We start from the raw sequence: 21,414 nt of genomic DNA, 5'->3' as shown, positions 1-21,414 counted from the left end.
AGAGGGATAAGCAGTAGGTTACATACTTATACACACATTTAGACATTAAACTCATGCACACACACACACACGCACACACATACACATAAACACACCCTTTACATTTAGATCGTTCTACCGTTTAGCACAATAGTTTGTGCAAAAGATAATTTGGCTCTTAACCAAGTGTGTACTGAATGTCTGATATGTAAGCTTGCTTAGTTCACTTCAGTTTGAAATAAAAACAAATTAGCTTTAAAATTTTTCCTTGGTTCATAATATAGCAAAAGGAAGAGACTCTGAGTACAAACGTAGCATAGGAAGATCAGGACACAGAGACGTGTTCAACATGCTCCAGTGGTACGTGGAAGCTAATGAGCAGCTTCTAAAGGGCCAAGCATTTACACTCCGATAGCATCATGCTGATTGTATTTAATCATACGTGGAGGTGTTTGCTGTTTTCATAACACTTAGATTTACAAGGTTCTTCAACTAGATATGCCTTTAAAGTGAAGAATGTTTAGCTGATTACTTTTGAATTTGAGGAAATCAAGTTGTCGGAGGGTCAACCTGGATATAAGGTTGGTTATTATCTCAACATTTCACCCAAAGCTTTATTTTGATGTGAGTGTATAGTAGCTTGATTTTCATCGGCCTATCTGCTCCTGAATTAATCACCTAACCATTTATTTCTTCCCTTAGGGGAAAGCTATGTCTGTTCCTCAGACAACTTCTTTAAAAAGGTTGAGTACACCAAGAATGTCAATCCCAACTGGTCTGTCAACGTAAAAACATCTGCCAACATGAAAGCTCCCCAGTCCTTGGCTAGCAGCAACAGTGCTCAGGCCAGAGAGAACAAGGACTTTGTGCGCCCCAAGCTTGTGACCATCATCCGCAGCGGGGTGAAGCCTCGGAAGGCAGTGCGGGTGCTTCTCAACAAGAAAACAGCCCACTCTTTCGAGCAGGTCCTCACTGACATCACAGAGGCGATCAAACTGGAAACTGGCGTCGTCAAGAAACTCTATACCCTTGATGGAAAGCAGGTCAGTGCCTGTACAAAGTACTTTTCTCATTTTCCCCACTGTAGATGAGCGGTTCTCAACCTGTGGGCCACGACCCTTCAACAGGTGTTGGCTAAGACCATTGGAAAACACAGATATTTTCATTATTGTTCATAGCAGTAGCAAGACTGTATTTATAAAGTAGCAATGAAAATACTTTTATGGCTGGGGAGGGTCAGCACAACATGAGGGACTATATTAAAGCAGCTTTATATTGGATGCGAACCCCTGTTTTAGATGCTCATTTTATACCTTAAACCATTACACATGGTTGAGGATCTCTCCTTTCATATCCCTTCATCCTGAACTAATACTCTTTATCTCATTTGGGAGAAAGATCTCAATAGACAAAGCAATGAATCAGAAATTGGCTTTTTGAAATTCATTTTACTTTTGATTTTGATTTATGAGGCATAGTGGTCAGTAAGACCCCAGATTTTTATTTGCTAAGAAAAAAATGTTTTTAAAACAAGGTTTTACAAGTTGATATATATCATGATGCAATCTTGATCATTTTATATACATAACTAAAAATATGATTTCTTCCACTCATTTTTAAAGATACTCCCATGTGGGTATTCCACATCCATTTGGATGAAAGGGAGTTGAAGTGACCCTATAACTTATATGAAAGGAGACAGAAAATGGGAACACACTGAAACTTGCGGGGCCTTGTATTTGTCTTACTCTAAGATATATATTTCTCTCCCTTTTCCATGTAACATAGCTGTTTTAATTTGGTTCCATGGATGGTTTGTGTGAGATAGGAACTATTTCAGGATTCTAAAATTAGCCCAAGAAAGATGCTGCCATCTGTTCCCCTCCAAATCAGGTTCTTCATGTCACTGGTTACACTGCTGAAGTGCCACCTATATTAGTATCTGGTAAAGAATGCAGCCAGGCATCTCCATAAGACAGATGCACTGTTCTCTTGAATATAGATATCTGTAAATATTTAACAAAAATGTTCTAAGAGAATTGTAACAGTGACTAGTTCTATTTGTTCAAAAAATCATTTCAGTTACTCATCTAGAAGACAAGTGAGGATTATTAACAGTCCACTATCCTACCTCTTAAAATATCTTCCATAACTGAACAATTGTAGAGTTTCAAAATATAGATTTCTATCTATTAAAATTACTGTTGGGTATTTAAATGCTGAAGTCTGCCTCTCTCTCTCTCTCTCTCTCTCTCTCTCTATATATATATATATATATATATATATATATATATATATATATATATTGCACTGATATATATTGCACACTACAGGATTTCAAGTTGCAGGAAAAGTCATTTATATGCTATGCACTTAGAAATTTTGATGAATTTGTCTTCTTTCTACTTATTTTTTTTGTGTGCTCCAAGAGGTCTAGATCACTGAGAGACTGTCTCAGGGGAATAGGCAGAGGATGGTAGAGCATGCTACCCATGATCTTCTTCTGTCCTCTACATGAACATGGGCACATGTGCCCCCTACATACTCCATTTGCATTTTCTCTCTCTCTCTTTTACACCACACACATACAACCACATGCCACAGGCATTTACATACACCACAGCATTTCATACACACACTACAAGAATTCACACATATAACACAAGTGTTCACACACAGCACAAGCATTCACATACAGCACAAGCGTTCACATATCACAAATATTCAGACATGCATCACAAGCATTCACATATACCCAAGAATTTGCATATGCAGGAACACACACACACAAACACACACTCACATCATTCACACACACACAAGCACATTCACTTTAAGTATTCACCTGCCCACCCACACATACCATAAACATTCACACACATGTACACAAACACACCCCAAACATTCACACACATACAAACACATACCCCAACAAGCATTCGCTCATATAGGCACACATATTACAAGTATTCACACACATCACAAATATTCACACACATACCGCAAGTATTCACAGGCACATACCCACACTCAAACATCATATAAAAAAAAAAACAAAGCTTAGCCCTTCACATTTGCAGTCAGTTCATGATCAAATAAATTTCTTGGTATTTACATCTCTCTTAATAAGTGTTAGTGCTCTTTGTCTAGTTAACCTCTACTATTCTTAGTATGGGTTTCCAGTACTGTGTGAAGATGGATCATTCCTTGGCATTCTTGACTACTCCTGATAATGTATAAAAGGTAACGTACAGATCTTAAATAAACAAGCATCTCTCCAAAGGTCACACTTAATGGGAAGTCCTCTCCAATGCCTTCAAGCATCAGTGACCATTTCTTTAGGGAAGATGTTACAAAATATGCTGCAATACCATACCAGGATATGATGATGGTGTGTAAGTATAGAAACAAAAGGGATGCTCAATGGACTGTGATAGAGACAGAAATTGGTTAATTCAATCAAAGATTTGGATTGAAGTTATAATCTCCCATAGTGACAATCACGTTGACATTTATCAACTAGGAAGAAGCCTCCAATTCTAGCTTTTCACTTTTTAGTGACTAGTTATGTGATGTGGAGCCAATCATGTCACTTTTCTGAGCCTCAAGTTGTTTTTTTTAATAGATGGGGTCTCTCTTCGTAGTCCTAGAGTTTGAGTTGGTCCTAAACCCTCAGAAATCTCAGAAACCCTCCTGCCTCTGCCTTCTGAGTGCACCACTTTTAATCTCTTCTTTTGTAAGATGGTTTCTAAATGGTATTTGCATCAGTATTATACTCAGATCATTCTTGTTATCTAAGGTGCCATGATAAAAGGAGGTTTTCTGACTTGTAATTTTTGTCCTCACTTGCTTCCCAATGTGATTGATGTAAGAGGTAGAAAGCAGAAGATTCACAAGCAAAAGCAAGAGAACAGGCAAACTATTGGAAGGGTGGGAGCACCAAGCCTCACAGTGCTGGATAAGGATGATTGGTTGATGTGGGTGGTTAGCATCCTATAAGGCTTCGGTATTTGTTTTATTTTCAAACATTTATTGGTGTTTTTATTTGGTTGCAAGAAATATGTTTCATAATGACAGTTTTGTGAATGTATGATTTACAATTTGATCACATTCATCCCCCATTACCTCACCCTCTTCTTTTCACAAATATGTAATTTTTCCAGTACCGTTTTTTTTTTTTTGAGAAGAAAAAGGCAAAATTTTTACATCTATTTCCACCAAGGATATTATCTTACTCTTTTCTTTTTGTTGTATCTTTATCTGGTTTTGGTATAAAGGTAATACTGGCTTGATAAAAAAAAGAGTTGTACCATTTCTTTATTACATTCTAATGTATGTAACGATTTCCAAAGCCTTGGTGCTCTTTTTTAAAGGTCTAGTATACCAAAGTCTGGGTCTGGAATTTTTTTTTATTTTGAGATAACTTTTATTGCTGCTTCAGTTTTGTTGCTTGTTATAGATCTGCTTAAATTGCATACCTCATCTTGGTTTAATTTTGGTAAGTTATATGTAGGTAGAAACCATCTATTTCTGTTAGTTTTTTTTAAAAAGATATGACATAATGATTTTCACAATTTTATTTTATCTGTTGTAATGTCTCTACATTCATTTGTGATGTTAATAACTTGGTTCTTTTCTCTTTCTTTTTGTTACTTTGCCTAAGGGTTTGTTATGTATTTCGTTTTATGGACTCTTAGTATTTTTATATTTCTATTTCATTGATTTCTGCCCTGATATTATTTTTCATTTGATTAATGCAATGTTAACTAATTAGTAACCTTAATGTCATCATAAAATGTTTTGTCCTTAACACAAATGATGACATTTCACTATAATGATAATTCGAGGAAAGGAGATTATGCAAAGGTAAGCATCATTGAGGTGATCATTCTTAGAATTTTATTTATCATAGATGAAGGAGAAATAGGATTCAAATGATCCTCAGTTTATGCCTCAGGTGTATGGGTGGATGGTGGGACCCCTCAAAGAGATTAAGGAGATGCAGCACAATAAATTGGACTTTAGGTATACTGAGTTCTGGGGCTTTGCTACAACTAAATAAAGTCTCTAGAAGAACTACAAATGGGTCTGGATCTCAGGAGATGGGATCTGCGCTGAAGATACAAATTTAAAAGTAACCTGTAAACAACCATAGTTAAAACTCAGGCAAGTATATGAGTTTAGCTAGGATGTATGTGACAGGTTGTCCTAAATCCTAAAGACCGTCTACTGAATTTGAGTGGAAGGAATGGGGAAAGGAGGAATCCAGTGTGTTACAGAGAACCCTGAGAAATAATGTGACGATGTATTCAGAGAGGCTCAGTGAAATCCTCAAAGGTAACTGGGCAGATAGAGTCATGATTACATGAGACTGTAAGAAACTTGGTTTCTTTATGCTCTATCCATCAAAACTTGTCTGCCCATTGTTCTACAATTCTAAAATTTCTTTTCCTGTTTTTCAGTTATATAGAGTTGGCTGAAATGCCATTCCTATATACCTCAGTGCATATATTCCCTTTAGCATGCAGTGCTTAATCCTACAGTGTTCTTTTCTGTATTATCAATTAATGCCCTGTGCCTGGATGCATCAGATTCTTCTTTGGTTTTCTCAGGACCTTGATTTCAGCATGCAGATTTAGTTGGTAATGCCCTAGCAATTTAATTTCAACACAAGATCAGCACTGACCAATTTTTAGAGCACATTTCCTAAATTATGTTATATGCAACATTAGTTGAATAGAATGTTCCATAGCCAAATAAATCGCATTGTGCAGTTTAGTGTTTTATTATATACATGTTCAAAGTAGACATCTTCAGAGAAACCTGAATGATTTTGTTTAAGCCAGTATTTCTCAAACTATTTTGAACAACAACAAAACTTAAAAAAAAAAAATCGGTGGTTAAAGGCACCTGGGGAATCACTGGCCTCTGTGTTAGGTATTTATTTACATTTTAATGAAAGCATCTTGAAAAAGGGAAATGTTAAAGTCCTAGAGAAATAATTACATGGAAAGAAATCAGGCACCAGTGCATTTTGACAATGTTTAAAATCTGGAACAAGAAGACTTTTTAAGGTAGAGCATCATTAATCAGAGGTTAACACCCATCCTCCCATAGGTCAGACAAGGCTTGAGAGCACTCCTCTCTGACACAGACTTTAGAATCATAGAGATCAAAAACTGGGAGTGGTTGTTTTTTAGACAATATATTTAAAGCCCTCCAAAGTCAAAAGCCATTAGGAAAATCCTTTGGTACTCAAAGTTTGGCTTCTGTAAGCACCGTGGTAAAGACAGAGCAACATTAATTTGCTTGGTTTTGAACTTGCACATTAGAGTTAGTCCTGTACAGACAAGCATCCCTTCCAAAAGCCCATGTTTCAGAATCTATGGGGAAGTCAAATAGGCTTACTAGTCGGTGGTAACTTCCATAGGTGATACTAATTAATTAGACTATATACTTTCTATTGCCCAAGTCCAGATTTCTCTAGGTGACAACAATTTGGCAAACCCTAGAAGTCTGAACAGTTTGCCCAGCAAGGTAACAGTTCTTATACAAGGTTTGGGGCCAGAAACCAGTACCTTTTGAAGTCAATTTGTGTCTACATACACACATGCATGCCCTTGTTTCAAGTATTGGGTGCCTCATTCTATGAACTCAAATACAAACATTTTTATGTCTGGACAGTTCTGTTTTTATTCACCCAAGGTATTACAGCCAAAGTATTTGTCACCACCGTTTATGTGTTATGGCAGTTGATAGGTGAATTTCCTTTCTTTTTCCCCAAAGAGGATTCATCCTTGCTTTGCTTAATGTTTCAGCCTGGTCTACAAGAGCTGGTTCCAGAACAGGCTCCAAAGCTATAGAAAAACCATGTCTCAAAAACAAAAATTCTGGCCTGAAAAATTAATCCAAAATTGTGGTAGCTTCTTGAATCTACTAGTTGGTGATTGAGAATTACCAAGAAAGACCATTCTCTTTCTCTAGTTTTAATATGTTTTAGCCAGTGTACAAACCTGGGTAAAATGTCATTGCTAGTCTGCATTTTCTATGGCCAGGTAGACTCAAGGTAGGAAATAGACATCTGCTTCCTCAGCATCTTCCACAAGAGGTTCCGGGGACTGGTGGATGACACCATCCATTTCCATGCTGGCATTGCTTCTTGTCATTTAGCCTTGCAGCTCTGGAGAAGACAGCTCTGAAGGTGGAATGGTAGTTGATTAGCAACTCAGATGGATTTGTTGTAGTTTATCCAGAGAGAAGAGGATGTGTGTTTTTATCCATGTCTCTATTTAGCAGCAATTAATTCTAGATACTTTTTATCTCAACTCCGACCATAAATTTCCTTAGCAGCAGCCACCCAGCCTGGCATGAGGTTCTGAATGATACACTGCTGTTATATTGGCTGACAAGGAGTTTGTTGGCTAAAAGATTACTAATAAACCCCATCTGGAAACTGGTGGAAGTTGAGATTCAGGATGAACTAACATGAAAAATAAGAATTTATGGGATTTGCTGATAGAAATTTACTTTACATAGTCATGACTTTAAAAAAAATTCTTAAGGAGAACTCTAGGGGCAATTGCTATATCCTAGCAGAAAAAAATTCACACACCCACCTTCAGCCAGTTTTACAGTTCTGGCTCTGGTTCAGTTCAATGAGTAGTATCGACTTAGGCTATTCTACAGGGACCTTGCTGGAGACCTCGAGGTCAGACGGCAATCACCCTCCTCCCTTCTTGTAGAGTAAAAAATCTGTTTAAATCAATAGGCTCCTATTCCCCTTGCTGAATGTGGCTTTCAAGAATGACAGCATCTGTTCCATATTGCCCTTGCCCTTGTCAAACCCCAGCATGAAATAAAACAAAATGGTATGGAGTAGCTAGGTTTGTGTATGTAATACATACAGCACAAGTGTAAAGGATATGGGCCCTGGAAATCTTCATACAAAAGACAGAGCTAGTGGGAATATAAAATGAGAGTAATTAGACTGAATACAATTATAAAAAATTAAGGTTGATCAGAGTTTGCAGTCTCTAGGAAATGTCCCTTTGGAATATATAGAAGAACCTGGTTTTTCATAATTCAAAATACAGTAGATCAGAGGTCATTGAATGCTAGATTTTAAAAGAAAGTGATAAAATGTATATGACATAAGCCATTCACCACCACAAATCCAAAATTTTTATTTATATTTTGTTGTCTATATTTATGGTGTAAAACATATTTTGATATATGTGTACATTTTGCAATGATCAAAGCATTTTGATATATGTGTACATTGTGAAGTGATCAAATTGTGGGTAATTAGTATTCATATCCACTGAAACATTTTTTATTTCTTTGTGCTGAGTTTATCCAAAGTTCTCTGTAGTAGTTTAGAAGTCATTCCAATGCATTATTTATAGTTACACAGCCACAGAACTTAATTGTCCCCTCCAATATGTTTATTATGAACTATGTGATGATCAGAGTTTTATAGAGGAGCAGAAATCATAGGAGAGAAGAATATCGGAGATTTTATTTTATGGAATTGGGTCATGTGATTAGAGAGACTATATAAGTTGAAATATATAGAGCAAGCAAGCAGGTTAGAGGTCCAGAAAAGAGTTCTTGGTGCGGAGTCTAAAGTCTTTGATAGTACTTGGCAGATGGCATGTGTCAAGCCGTGAAGTTCAATAAGAAATAGTGCAAAGGGCCCTAGACAAGGAACCAGAGATACTTGCTCTGCTACCAAACAGCCGGACTATTGTGGGCCAAACTCCTGTCACTCCCTTAATCTTCATCTATTTCTGTCCATAAAATAGACTCCCCCAGACTTCCTTCCACAGTGAAATAGTTCTAACACATTCAATTCCATGTACATTTAAAGTTCTGTAATTTCAAAACTCAGGTTTGGAAGATAGCAAATAGTCCAGCTTAATGCACCTCCTGGCAATGTCTAGAAGTAGCTCCACAGTCGTAACAATTGTGACAAGTTTTAATTATCTTTAGCTAAATAATAATCTAAATGCCCCATTTTTCCAATTTGTTCATGCCATTCTCAATAGTAGATTTCATTAATGAGAACTCTGTCTGGCAACTCTTCATGGTTGCTAAGCACAGTACTGTTCTCCTCTACATAGACAGCAGAAGGAGAAATACTCAGCCTTGCAGTGTTCATAGTTTGTTAAATGGAGACAATGTAGGACCAGAAAAAGTATTTAGCATTTCAGGTGAACATACAAACAACCCTTGCAGACACAGGCATTTCCCTTGTTCATGAATGTTTCATTGTGAACTTTGAGCACTGTCTAGAACCTGGGATATGTTCAATATATAGTGCATGTTGGATGGATATAGGAGTGACCTGAGAGAATTGTGAAGAGCATGGACTGAAGGAATGTCAGGACCATAAAGGCCAATTTTAGATCACAAAATTTTAGAGATACAATGAACCTTCGACATCAAAATATCCATAGAAAAGTAGTCTGAGTAGCATGATATTCATTTGCAAGGGATCATCACAGCAACAGAATCAGAAAATACTAATTACCAGTTAAAGTATTCCTGATTCACTAAATGAAATTTTTTTTTTACAAAAACAGTGGACAAAGTCTTATTTTTCATCCCATTTTTCTGGCCCCTCTAAGTTAGCAATAAATGTTCTACTTTAATTGCCAGAATATGGATCATTGAATTGAATTCCCAGTAAATAAAAATGAGCTACATTGTCCTAAAAATTCACATTTTTCAGAGAAAAAAACCAGAAGATGTCACAGATCCATAGCAGTGGACATTATTTAGCCAGTTTTTGCATGTTTGTAGTATAATTGTCTGTGTGGGACATAATCATGATCGGAAGCAGAGCAACACTCAGAAATTTTAGCTTAGTATGAGACACCATTTTCTGGGTGAGAGGGAACTTCCCTTGCTCCTGGTTCATGGAAGCTTGCACTGAATTAGTTTCTAGGAACTACACTCCAAAGCCTGGAAAGCCACGGTAAATACTTGGCTTTCCTAATTTCCATTTATTCCGTGTTTAATTAGATCCACTCTTTGTCTCTCATACTTCTGTACGAAAGTGAGAAGTTCAGTGTTAAGTGGATTTTCTGGTTTTCTTATTTAGTTTCATGTTGCTGAGCTATATTTGTTACTGTCTGAGAGATCATTTTTGTTGTGTAATTTTCTAAGGGCAAAATGGCACAGTGCAAGATGAGGCTTGATGCATGCTTACCTCATTTCGTGAAGTTTCTTGATTCGCAAGCCTTGTTTTAGTATCAGTTATACTGAGACTATCAGAAAGCCTGTATTATACCCTTGTTGTTATTTCCAAGTATTTTCAATCTATCTTCCTAGCATATCTACCACTCTTCCCTGCCCTTGGTTTCCCATCTGCAAACTGCAGAGAGGATATAGTATACACTAATTTAACAGGCAGGTACTCTGCCTGGCATTTGACTAGGTGCTGGGAATATATCAAGATGTGAGAGCTACATTCTCATCTTCTGCCTTTAAGAATGCCACTGCTGCTAAATGAAGAAGAGTTCTGGGGCTCTTACATAAGATTATGGCTGTAAAAATGTTCTGTGAGGTATAAGGCATGTTGAAAATGTTGGTTATGATTTGAATTTAGCAAGCTTGTTCCCTCCTCTGACATCAGCTGTACATAGTGTTTCTCTGCAGTGCCCGAGTCTTGGAAAGCATTCCACTGATAACAGCTGGAAGAAGGGGATTTGATAGTGATAACAGGTTTCTGCTTGTCTTATACATCATACTTTCATTCCCTATCAATTGTCACAACAGCACAAACGGGCTTGACCAATCATAATTCTCTCCATGCTCCAGACACAGAATCTGATATTCCATGACCTCACCCAGTATCACAGAACTGATACATAGCAGAGCCAGAACTAGAACTCAGATCTCTTGACCCCTTAGATCAGTGTCCTTTTCACATAGCAAGCTTACTGATCAAGCAAAATCCGTCCCCAAAGTTCACCGCATGCTACTTAGTTTCCTGCAAACACAGACGTGAAGCAAGCTGTGATATTCTTGAAACATCTTAAACCTATCCAGCTTTTCTTCATCTGCTTAAGTTAAAGCACACAGCAGCTGTCAGAGACGCAGAGCTGAATTCCTCTGTTTTGAATTTCTATGTTATCAGAAACCTTAGGAACTACTGGCAGGCAGTTGGATTACATGTACATTTCAAGAATCAAAGGTTTGCATTGGACAGCTACATTGGGAAATTGGAATAATATTTTTGCATCATCCAAAGCTATTTAGAGTGGATTAGAAACAAGAACCTATATCTTTCAATACAGGCTAAAACCGGAGGCCTCCTTGTTCTGATGGATTTCGTTTTTTGACACATACCCTAATTTTCAGAGCAAGTAGGTGCTGAGGAATTCCAACTTTGGACAAGCAGAGTTACTAGGACTTATGGCTTATTATAGACATTTCCCATTTGCAAGTAAACACCAAAGAGTGAGAAATCTTCTTGAACATACAAAATATGATTTTTTTCTCCAAAAAGATTTCCTTTTAAAAAATAGATTCTGGATGGGGCCATCTCCTTCATAAAACAGGAATAATGACTACCCGCTTGAGTGTTGAGGGCAAAGCTGCTTTATTACATGCCAGGCTCTCCACTCCCTCCTACAAACCCTTACACCAATACTAGTACACACTGGCAATTTTCTATCACCCCCAATTCAAAGATCTTTAAGAAGATACACATGCCGCTGAGATTTTCTAGGGCATGGACCATTTGCCAGTACTGTCATTTGACATTATATCCTGCCCAAGTGTTTGCATTGCATTTTAGGTTCTCCAAGTACACCCAGGAAACAAATACTACACACATTTTTGAACCATGACAACTTCAGCTAAAATAAACACAATGCTAAAAATATCAAGACATCAAATAGGCTCAGTCAAATTTCCTGTTAATAGGGTATGGAGTATAGAAGACGGGTAAAAAGGAATTATATTCCAAGCACAAAACTAACAGAATGTTTACAGGAACATTTTTTTTTCATAAACTCTTTGTTTTAGCTGTGCGTTGTGGTGCACACCTGTAATTCTGACATTGGTTAGTTGAAGGCCTTTCTGAGCCATATAGTAAGTTACAAGGTCAGCCTGGGGTACTTAGCAAGGCCCTGTCTCAGAACTCAAACATAAACAAAAGCAAGCCAACACACACAATAAAACACCCATTTTTCAGGAACAAAGAAAGGGTTAGCTGTGGAAAAGACCTTTGACTGTGATTGAGAAGCCAGGCTAACTTTGCAGTTCAATTACTATGTTACTGTTCACCTAATTAGGCAGCTATTTAATCCCTTAGAATGTCAGTTTCCATGTCAATGGCAAGAGATAAACAAGCTAGCTTTAACTAAATCACAATTATTATTTAAACATAATAAAATTATAGCCCATGTATACATATGTATACATACACATATATATCAACTGACAATCAAGGAGAAAACTAAAGAGGCATTAGAAAAAGTCCCAATGCGAATCTACAATGTTGATAAGGTGACAATACTCCCCAAATTGATCTATTGATTCAATGATTCAAGTCAAAATACTAACTGAATTCTTTGCAGAAATTGATAAGCTAATCTTAAAACTCAAAATAGAAGAACAAAGCAAGATACAGCCTGGGCATAACAGGAAATGAGAAATTAGGTCTTTTGGAGTTAACTGGTGACTTAGAGAATAATATTTGGTTGTATTAAGAAAATCTATTAAGAAAAATTAAAAGCCAATATTTTGCACTGTTGTACCCAGTACCTCAAATATTGATTCATATGGGAATCATTGAAAATGTTAGTTAAAAATGGACTCTAGGCCTGTTGTGGTAGCAAATAATCTTTAATTCCAGCACTTAGGAAACAGAAGCAGGCAGATCTCTGTGAGTTCAAGGCTAACATGTTTATGTAAAACATTCCAGGCCAGTCTAGAACATAGTGAGACCTTACGTTAAAAAAATGGGGAGGCTTAATCAGACTTGCTATATCAGATTTTGTGCACTGCATCCTTGCATGCCTTGGGTCCTGGAACCCTAACTAGAGGTGGTGGAGAAAAAGCCAGAGGACCCACATACAGCCAAGCTGGGGTCGGGTGGTCTGGGCTCTCAGATGGAGAAATCACAGCAACCTGGAAGCTCCATGTGTTGTTGATCATATATAGTTGAACAGGAAGGCAGGGCTATTAGATACAGATAAGAAGCAGGGAGGGCTATTATATACAGTTGAACGAGGAGGCAGTGTTAGCTAATCTCAGTAGGAGCAGGCTCTGTAGGGGAGCAGTCATAAACATCTGGGGAAGAAAGCTAAGGTGGACATTTTCTGCGCACTGTCAACATTCACCTGGATCAGAGGAAGGCTTTGCCCTCTCCTTGAGCCACATCTAGAAAGGCTTTGCATCTCCAAGAGGTTGGTGGGCCTACATACTTGACATGGGCATGCTCATGTCAACATGGCACATTCAGTCAGGACTTGCCCCTTACAGGGTGGGACTCAGGAATCTACATTTTTAATAGATAAATTCATATACGTGTTAATGTACAAAATCTGGTGAGCTAAGCTTTTGATTTCAACATTTAGATTCTAATCACTGGGTACATGTTCTAAAAAACCAGATGTTTGAAATAGACAGATGATGGTGCTGGGCACAATAGTACATACACACTGGGATTATAGAGTCTCAGTACTCAGGAGGCTCTCATGAGAGTTCAAAGACAGCTTGGCATACACAGGAAAACCCTTTCACACACACACACACACACACACACACACACAGAGAGAGAGAGAGAGAGAGAGAGAGAGAGAGAGAGAGAGAGAGAGAGGGAGGGAGAGAGAGAGAGAGAGAGAGAGAGAGAGAGAGAGATGAGTACGATGGGCTCTTTCTGAGAGGAATTAAATTAGACCTTTTGTATGCCCACTATCTTTTTATCTGTTCATTAATTCCTTGATCACTGTCTTAACTGTGGTTGACAGTATAGTCATAATTCCTGATCTTTTAGGATCTCCCGGGATAGGAGAGCTACTGTACATGGCCTCAGTCTTTCACCTTGTGCCTTAAAATCTCACAACCCTGCCTTCTGCTGCTCCCCAAACCTTAGTGTAATGTCAAAGTACAGTGAGATTTCAGGTTGTTGAGAGTAAGTTGAGTACTCTTAGGACTTTTGGGGTTCATTTCTATATCTCTTTTATACAGAAAAGTGGTGAGAGAGGGGGATGAGAGAAAGTGAAAGAAAGAGGAAAGGTAAAAGAGGCAGAGACAGGAGAGGAGAGGAGGAGTGGAGTTCAATCATCAAATATGGAAGATGGGCATCAATGTTTTAGAATAAAAGCCACGTGCACCACACAGCATATTTGATATTACTGGGAAACAGCTTTACTTCCAGCCGCCATCTAACCGTTTCATTTTCATACCTATGGGTGATTGCTAGAGCAGGTGGAGGTGACAGAAAGCTGGACCCAACCAGCTCTATTTTGCCTTAGTTCACAACAGGAAGGGCCTTCAGTTCCTGCTTATCTTCTCCCACTCTAACATAGTATTAGACCCCAAGATAAAGCTCAGATTGATGCAGGCCCCACCCCACCCTCCTTCTCCTGGCTTTCTTTCTATAAGTCATGCTTTTAGTGTTTGGAGTCTGGCAGCTGCGAGGCCTGGTTGCTAGGAAACAATTTCTCAGCACAAAGAGCCCTCAGCTGGGAAGGTCAGGGCTGTCAGTATGAAACAGCTGTACAGAATTTTTATTTGTCTTCCCCTTGTTTTGGTTAATCACAGGGCATGAAAGCAGAATCAAACTTTTCATAGAAATGAAAACTGCTGGAGAGTACCAGTTCAGCTGCTGCTGTTGCTTTGGCTTTTTTCTTTCTTTTTCTTTTTGCTGATATTCAAATCATAGCCTTTCTACTCTAGCTCTACACAGCTCCGGCAAGCTGAGCAGGCTAGAAGTGATGGCTGGAGGTGGAGGGGTCAGGTGTTCTTTAGCCTTTGACTGCCTGCCTGAGGCAGCAAAGGTACAGCTGAACTGTGGGCTGAGTTCACCCCTTTCTCATTAATTGGCCATTTCTTTAGGGTTTGAGCTGCAAAATGAAATACTGCAAGACACGTTTAGATGTTCAGATTCAAGCTATGTGTGCTGACACACACCTATAATGGCAGACCTTGTGAGGGTGGGGTAAAGATGCTGCTGAGTTGGAAGCCAGTATGTGCCTGTTAGTGAGATCCTGTGTCAGAAATGAGGTTTATAAAAACAATGGGACATTCAATTTAAACAGCAGCTTGTATTTTTATCTGATAAATACATCAACCCTAACCTGTATGAAGTAAATTTGGTATGAGGTTTGTATAGAATTGGTACAAAAATAATACAAGTGGAGAAATGGATGATTCTAGGTTTGTTTCATTTCTTTTTTTATTGAGTGATATATTTTTCTCCACTCCCCTCCCTTCCTCCTCCCCTCCCATGATCCCCACGCTCCCAATTTACCCAGGAGTTCTTGTCTTTTTCTGTTTCCCATGTAGATTAGATTCTAGGTTTGTTTTGACAAGTATGGTAGAAGCAGAAGTTAAGTACTGTAGCTGTATCTTACTGATAGATTATTTGCATCATGTCTGAGTCCCTGAGTTCAGTGTCCAGTGCTGATGAACACTGTAGTTGAAGCCAGAAGGAAGTTTTTTGAGAGCCACATAAAGAAAAGGCAAAATCCTTCTTTAGTACTTTGTTTCATTTCTAGTTATCCATCATATACTAGTATAGTGATTAAACTTAAATGTGCTACACTGTGAGAAACATGTAATTACAAATTAGGAAGGGCAAATTATAGAACCAGATGGATGGATTCACTCAGCTGAGTGACATGGGACAGATACTTGCTCTTCTAGGACTCAGATACCTTTCCCAATCCATGAAATAGTGGTTTCTCAGATGTGTTTCCTCTTCCGTCAACAGCATGAGCAAAGCTGGGGTTTTGTTACAAATGTGGACTATCAGGCTGTGAGTTAGATCTTTGGAATGTGAAACTGAGTGTTAGGATACACAGTCTATTTTTCACAACCTTCCTGGTGATTTAAAGTAAACACATTTAGGAACCACCTAATAAAAGGACTGTGGAGATCACTGCTGTTCTCGCCTTCATTGGTTCCGCTCAGTGATGCTTAGTCCCAGTGTTTGGTGGCTTATTTAAAAATGTCATTTTCTTTTTAATTACCATTCTCAGGGATTTGTTCTAAATTAGTTTGGGGGTAGGCTTTATGTAAAAGCATAGAAATTTTTATTATATTTATAACTTCATAGCCCCTCTTATTTTCTGATATCCCCCGTTATCCTCAGGCAAGATATTCTAAGATACATGAAGGTTTCTGTACAGTTTAACAAATCCTCTGACTACTATGTGCAGGTTTCATATCGCGACTAGACAAAAGATGGTGTTTAATGGGGGTGCTAGCGTGTAGAAAGAATTGGCTAAGGGTACATCTCATCTGCTTAAGTTGGTTTGATCTATAACTGACTTCAATTCTGGTTTTTCTTTTAAAAACCTAATTGTTTCCAAAAGTACATTCCCGTTTTCACTCTTGATTCTTCTTACAAGGTGATGCAAAAGTCTCATCCCGCTGTGTTTATAAGTATCTTATTGCTAAAGGAAGGGAAGCTGATTCAAAAGGGGCAACTCATGGAGCTAATGACCACCCCAGCTTACTTACCAAGGTAGCTGGCACTCGGTGTGCTGTCCATGGTGCTGAATGTGGTTGCGTTAAACATAGGAATCTGTGAAAAACACAGATAGGCAAAGGAAGAGATGCTGGATTGCTATAATAGTCTGTCCTTTTCCTGTTTCATTTTCCAAAGGAGACAACCTAATGAATTTGGTAATAAAATCATGCCACTTAGTCAAGATGGCCAGAGTAATTGTGCCTTTTATAGAGTACTGCCTTCCTTTGGAGCTTTTTTCTATTGGAGTAGCAGGGAAACAATACTCATAGCTGGAGAAACTGTATTTTATTCTAACAAAGAGACTTTGATGTAAAGAGTGTACTTACTTAAGAGCAAAAGATCATAGTCCAAGTACCTCATGTCAATGTGAATGAATATGAAAGGAGAGTTTCAAAAGAAATCCAGCAAAAACAAGCCTAGTGTGGCACTCCCAAATTGTTTTATCAAGCATTAGAGTCTTGCAATACCTTAGGTACTTATAAAAAACTTAGGCTATATTTTTTAAAAATCCTTCTACTATTAAATAAGAGATTTATAGAGAATTGCAGAAATAGTACAGAAAAGATGCTATTCTTAATAGTAATCCTTTACATAAGTATATACAAATGTGTACACTCAGAAACAGGCCATTGACAATGGTACAGTTCACAGCTCTTATTAAGATACTACTAAGGTTATATACATTTATTTGTATTTTAATGTGTAAATATAGATTTTTTTAAAGATAAAGTCTTGCTATGTCCCCCAGAATGACATGGAAATCACTATGTAACCTTGTATGGCCTCATCCTCATGACAAGCCTCCCCTGTCTCAGCCTCCCAAGCACTAGGATTCTAAGCACACACAATCATAGTTGACTGAAATAATTGTGAAATTAGGAGAGACAAAATGATAGTGTCACTATATCTCAGTGCCAGAATCATTTGGTAGAAGTTGGACTCATTGTCAGCTCTCCTGTAGAAACTGGTCTTCTGTAAGAATGGTGGCCACCAGAGGGGATGCTATCTAAAACAACAGTGAGTGAGCTCACTGGTTAATAGGTCATCTGGCCTCTTTTTTCCTCTTACCATCAATGCTATACGTGTATTACGTGTATTTTTCCATTGAGTGAGTACAATTGGAAGTGAAGTACCATGGGCACCAAAATAGGTGGTCAGCAACAGTCCACATATTCTCCAATTCCTGGGTTCTCTGTGAATATGTTAACCCAACATTTCTGAAAGCTACTCTAGGCTACGCTCAAATAGGCAGATGGATTCAGAGTACTAGTAGGGAATATCCCAACCTTAACATGTCCTCCAGGACTGACCACTGGACTTTGGCTCTTTTCACCTATTTTAAGATTCTCAGCATTTTGATATTTTAATAACATTCAGAGTAAAGTTCTATATGTTTATAGTATGCTGTGTTGTCATGACACATAGGGCATATAATTTCAGACTTTGGTATGGTTTTATAGACTTAAAGTTACTGTGTACTAGGAAAAGGACATACCTAGTCTCCTAAAGAACTTGGCTTGAATACGGCAGAAGAAGATAGAAGGAATACACTGCCAAATCAACTTAGAGTGTCATATGTAGGGATGTGTTGTGACCCTACATAAGTTACTAAGTCTTTTAGAATCCCAGTGTTATCTGTAAAATATGCACAGTAATGCTTAATGGATACTGTTTTTTAGTCATTTTGATATGCCAGCAATTGTTCCTAATTCACAGGATTCTTACGATTATTATATAGCACTGCTGTAAAATACCTAGTGCATAGGAGATACTGAAAAAAAATTCAAATCTACCAGTTTATTGTTAAGCATTTCACTTCTAAAGAGACCTGAATTCATCTGGGACATGCAAGGCAGCATCTTTTCATGACCAGAATATGATTCTACCTAATGTCAGTGCTTAGCATGTCTAGCAATATGTAACAGAAACTCACAGTTATCTTTGGAGAAAAGAGAAATACAGCTACTCCTTGTATCAGCAAGCATGATTTTTATGTACTAACAACCAGAGCTATATCTAAAATATGTGATCGTATAGCTTGAAACATGAAGTATACATACAGGCAAAATGTTATAAAAGTATAGGCTGCTCATTTTTGATAACTACTTATATAAACATCATTCATTTCTTCTATATAATTATAAACCAGGGAAGGGATTTCTTATGACTTAATCTTGATCCATCTTTTGTCCAGCTATATATCTAGATGGAGTGACCAACTCCTCTACTAAGAGGATAATGATGGAAAGGCCAGTTTGACTGTGTTTTGACCATAAGTCCAGGAGCTGAAATTATGAAGTCATGACAATGATCCTATCTGGGGGTATTAACTCCATTGGTTCTGTGATAATGAAATATTGACTTCCCTAAGAGAACTACATTTTATTGCATAGTGTTATAAGCTTTCCTCGATTGAAAAGAATATTTTGATTGTTGACTACACCACAACCCTTGGCACTGAGTTTGCTAAATTGTCATCCATTTCCCTTCCTGTATAGAGGGATCTGTAATAATCCTTTACGTACTTGAAAGGAGCCTGAAAATTCGGAGGGGCTGCTGAGTTCGAAGGCTGAGAGCGCCTATTTATTTTTGTCCTACCTCTGTTGCTCGCTTACTGAAGTGAGCGCACAAAGCTTTGAAACTGATTTCCCAGTCATTGGTAGGTAGCTGATGGTGACAAAGGAAGTTCTGTTTTTTTTCCAGCTGTCACCATGCTTCCTTTTTATGGCTCAGCTCTAGAGTTTTCTACTCGATATTCACCTACTACTCCTCCTCTCAGAGCATGCCATTCTCTTCCCCATACCAACAAAGTAACATCATTCAACCTGTGAGGGCAGACTGATAGAATGAATGAGCCATTAGAGGACACTGAGTGATAAGATGCTTCGACAGGAAGCTGCCTTTCTTAGGAAGAAATGGCCCCCGATGTGCATAAACAGCCACCTCAAACGGAGTACAGATAATTGTCCGACTTAATAGGATATTCATTAATCAGACTGGTAGCATAATGTAGCCTGAGTGAGTCCCAGCCCTGCTCATTCTCTGGTTCTGTGGAGATGTTAATCACGCTGCTCCTGGCAAGTCTGTCAGCACCGAAGCTGATGATGTAACCAGTTTTGCAGTAAGCCCTTTGTCTGAGTGACTGCGGCACAGCTGCTGGGGCAGAGCACCAGGGCGCTGAATGTGTTAATGGGGGAAGGTGCTTTATCCACTTCTTCCTTCCAGGATGAGGTCGTCACTGAGTGCTTTGTGTGTCGGTTGGCACAACCATGCCAGTGAATGTATCAGTGGTGGAGAGTCTTATCGCAGGGTTTCTCAACGTGATAATGGGATGGACAATGTTGGGAATTCAATAGTTCTAAATGCTCAAATGATACACTTAGAATTTTTGCACTTCCCTGTGTGTAAAAGTTACCTATCACAAGGAACTCTAAACAAATATTGCATTCTAATTAATGATATCCCCACAGAAGTTTTAAAGGATGAAGTGTACTTATTAGGATAATATGTTTTAATGTATCAAAAATAAGACAGATTGATAAAAGGGTAGCTAAATCAAATATACAAAATGTTAATTGTAGAAATAAGTAAAATGTATTTCACTGTTTGTCTAAGAATTTTCATAAAGTGTTCAAAGAAATTAGAATCACCTTGAGCGAGTTTTGGTTTCTCATTTTGTTTTGTTTTAACATTACTGCCTGGAGGGTTAGTGCCTGGGGATCCCTCTAAATTTTAGAGTATGCCACAGCTGTAAGGTTTGTTTGTTTTCTTGTTCCTTTGCTTGTTTTTGAAGTTCCCCAGGTAACTTTAACATACACTGAAGGTTGAAAACAACTGCTAAGGTAAGTCCAGTTTTGGTGTTTAAGATTGCTATAAATAATGAACCTTAGGCCTTTGTAACAAATTCTGGGCATTCAAAGCCAGGTCCTAATGAGTACCCCTGGGCTCCAAACAGGGAACTAACAGAAAAGGTCCTGACAGATCGAATAGCTTTGTAACTTTAATGAGTAATATGCATACAGAGGCTGCATTTTAAACCCTAAAGAATTGTCCATCCTAAAATGTTGGTAGCCAAAATTGAGAAATACTGCTATAGTCCTGTTTCTCTCAAACTGAAAAATACATAAGAGCCACGCAGAAATTTTGTTAAAACAGGTATTTAATTCAGGAAATGTAAGGTGAAGTCTAAGAGTTTGGCTCTTCCTGAAAAGCCACTACACGATGCCCACGTTGTCAGTCTACAGATCTACACATTGAAGACACTGGACTTACCTTCTTTATATTTCTGACAAATTGTGACTATCTGAAATTCCTATCCTTTCTTGGATATACTCTAGAGTCTCAAGGGGGGTTAATAAATGGGTGAATATAGATAAATGTGTTTCTTGTCATTAGTGGGGTCATTAAATTCTGAAGCCAAACGCTAATATCAATAAGAATTTCAGGAATTGAGCCTAACTAGAGAGATATTTTCTTCTGGAGTGTGTTTTGTGGGGCTAGAGCAATATTTTAAAGCAGGCTATATGTGCCTACACTAGACTGAAACATGACTAATAAAAACCCATAAAAAAACTAATAAAAAAATTGAGCTTTAATCCCAGCACTCGGGAGGCAGAGGCAGGCGGATCTCTGTGAGTTCGAGACCAGCCTGGTCTACAAGAGCTAGTTCCAGGACAGGCTCCAAAACCACATAGAAACCTTGTCTCGAAAAATCAAAAAAA

At 38.1% G+C, this 21,414-nt stretch overlaps 1 protein-coding gene across 1 annotated transcript in view; it reads left to right on the top strand.

Annotated features, from left to right (window-relative positions):
* The window catches only part of LOC121437532 (neuronal migration protein doublecortin-like), a 70,251-nt gene that overhangs the window by 8,964 nt on the left and 39,873 nt on the right, over positions 1 to 21,414 (top strand). The window contains exon 3 of the mRNA XM_041637399.1: positions 682 to 1,022. Coding sequence (XP_041493333.1) covers positions 682 to 1,022 — 341 coding nt within the window. The remainder of the gene's footprint in view (positions 1 to 681; positions 1,023 to 21,414) is intronic.

Source organism: Microtus oregoni, unplaced genomic scaffold (assembly GCF_018167655.1).
Source record: "Microtus oregoni isolate MIOR12 unplaced genomic scaffold, Mior012 000052F_ref0000163, whole genome shotgun sequence".
Taxonomy (NCBI): Eukaryota; Metazoa; Chordata; class Mammalia; order Rodentia; family Cricetidae; genus Microtus; species Microtus oregoni.
Note: the sequence above shows the minus strand (reverse complement) of the source record. Positions and strands in the feature narration are given on the sequence as shown.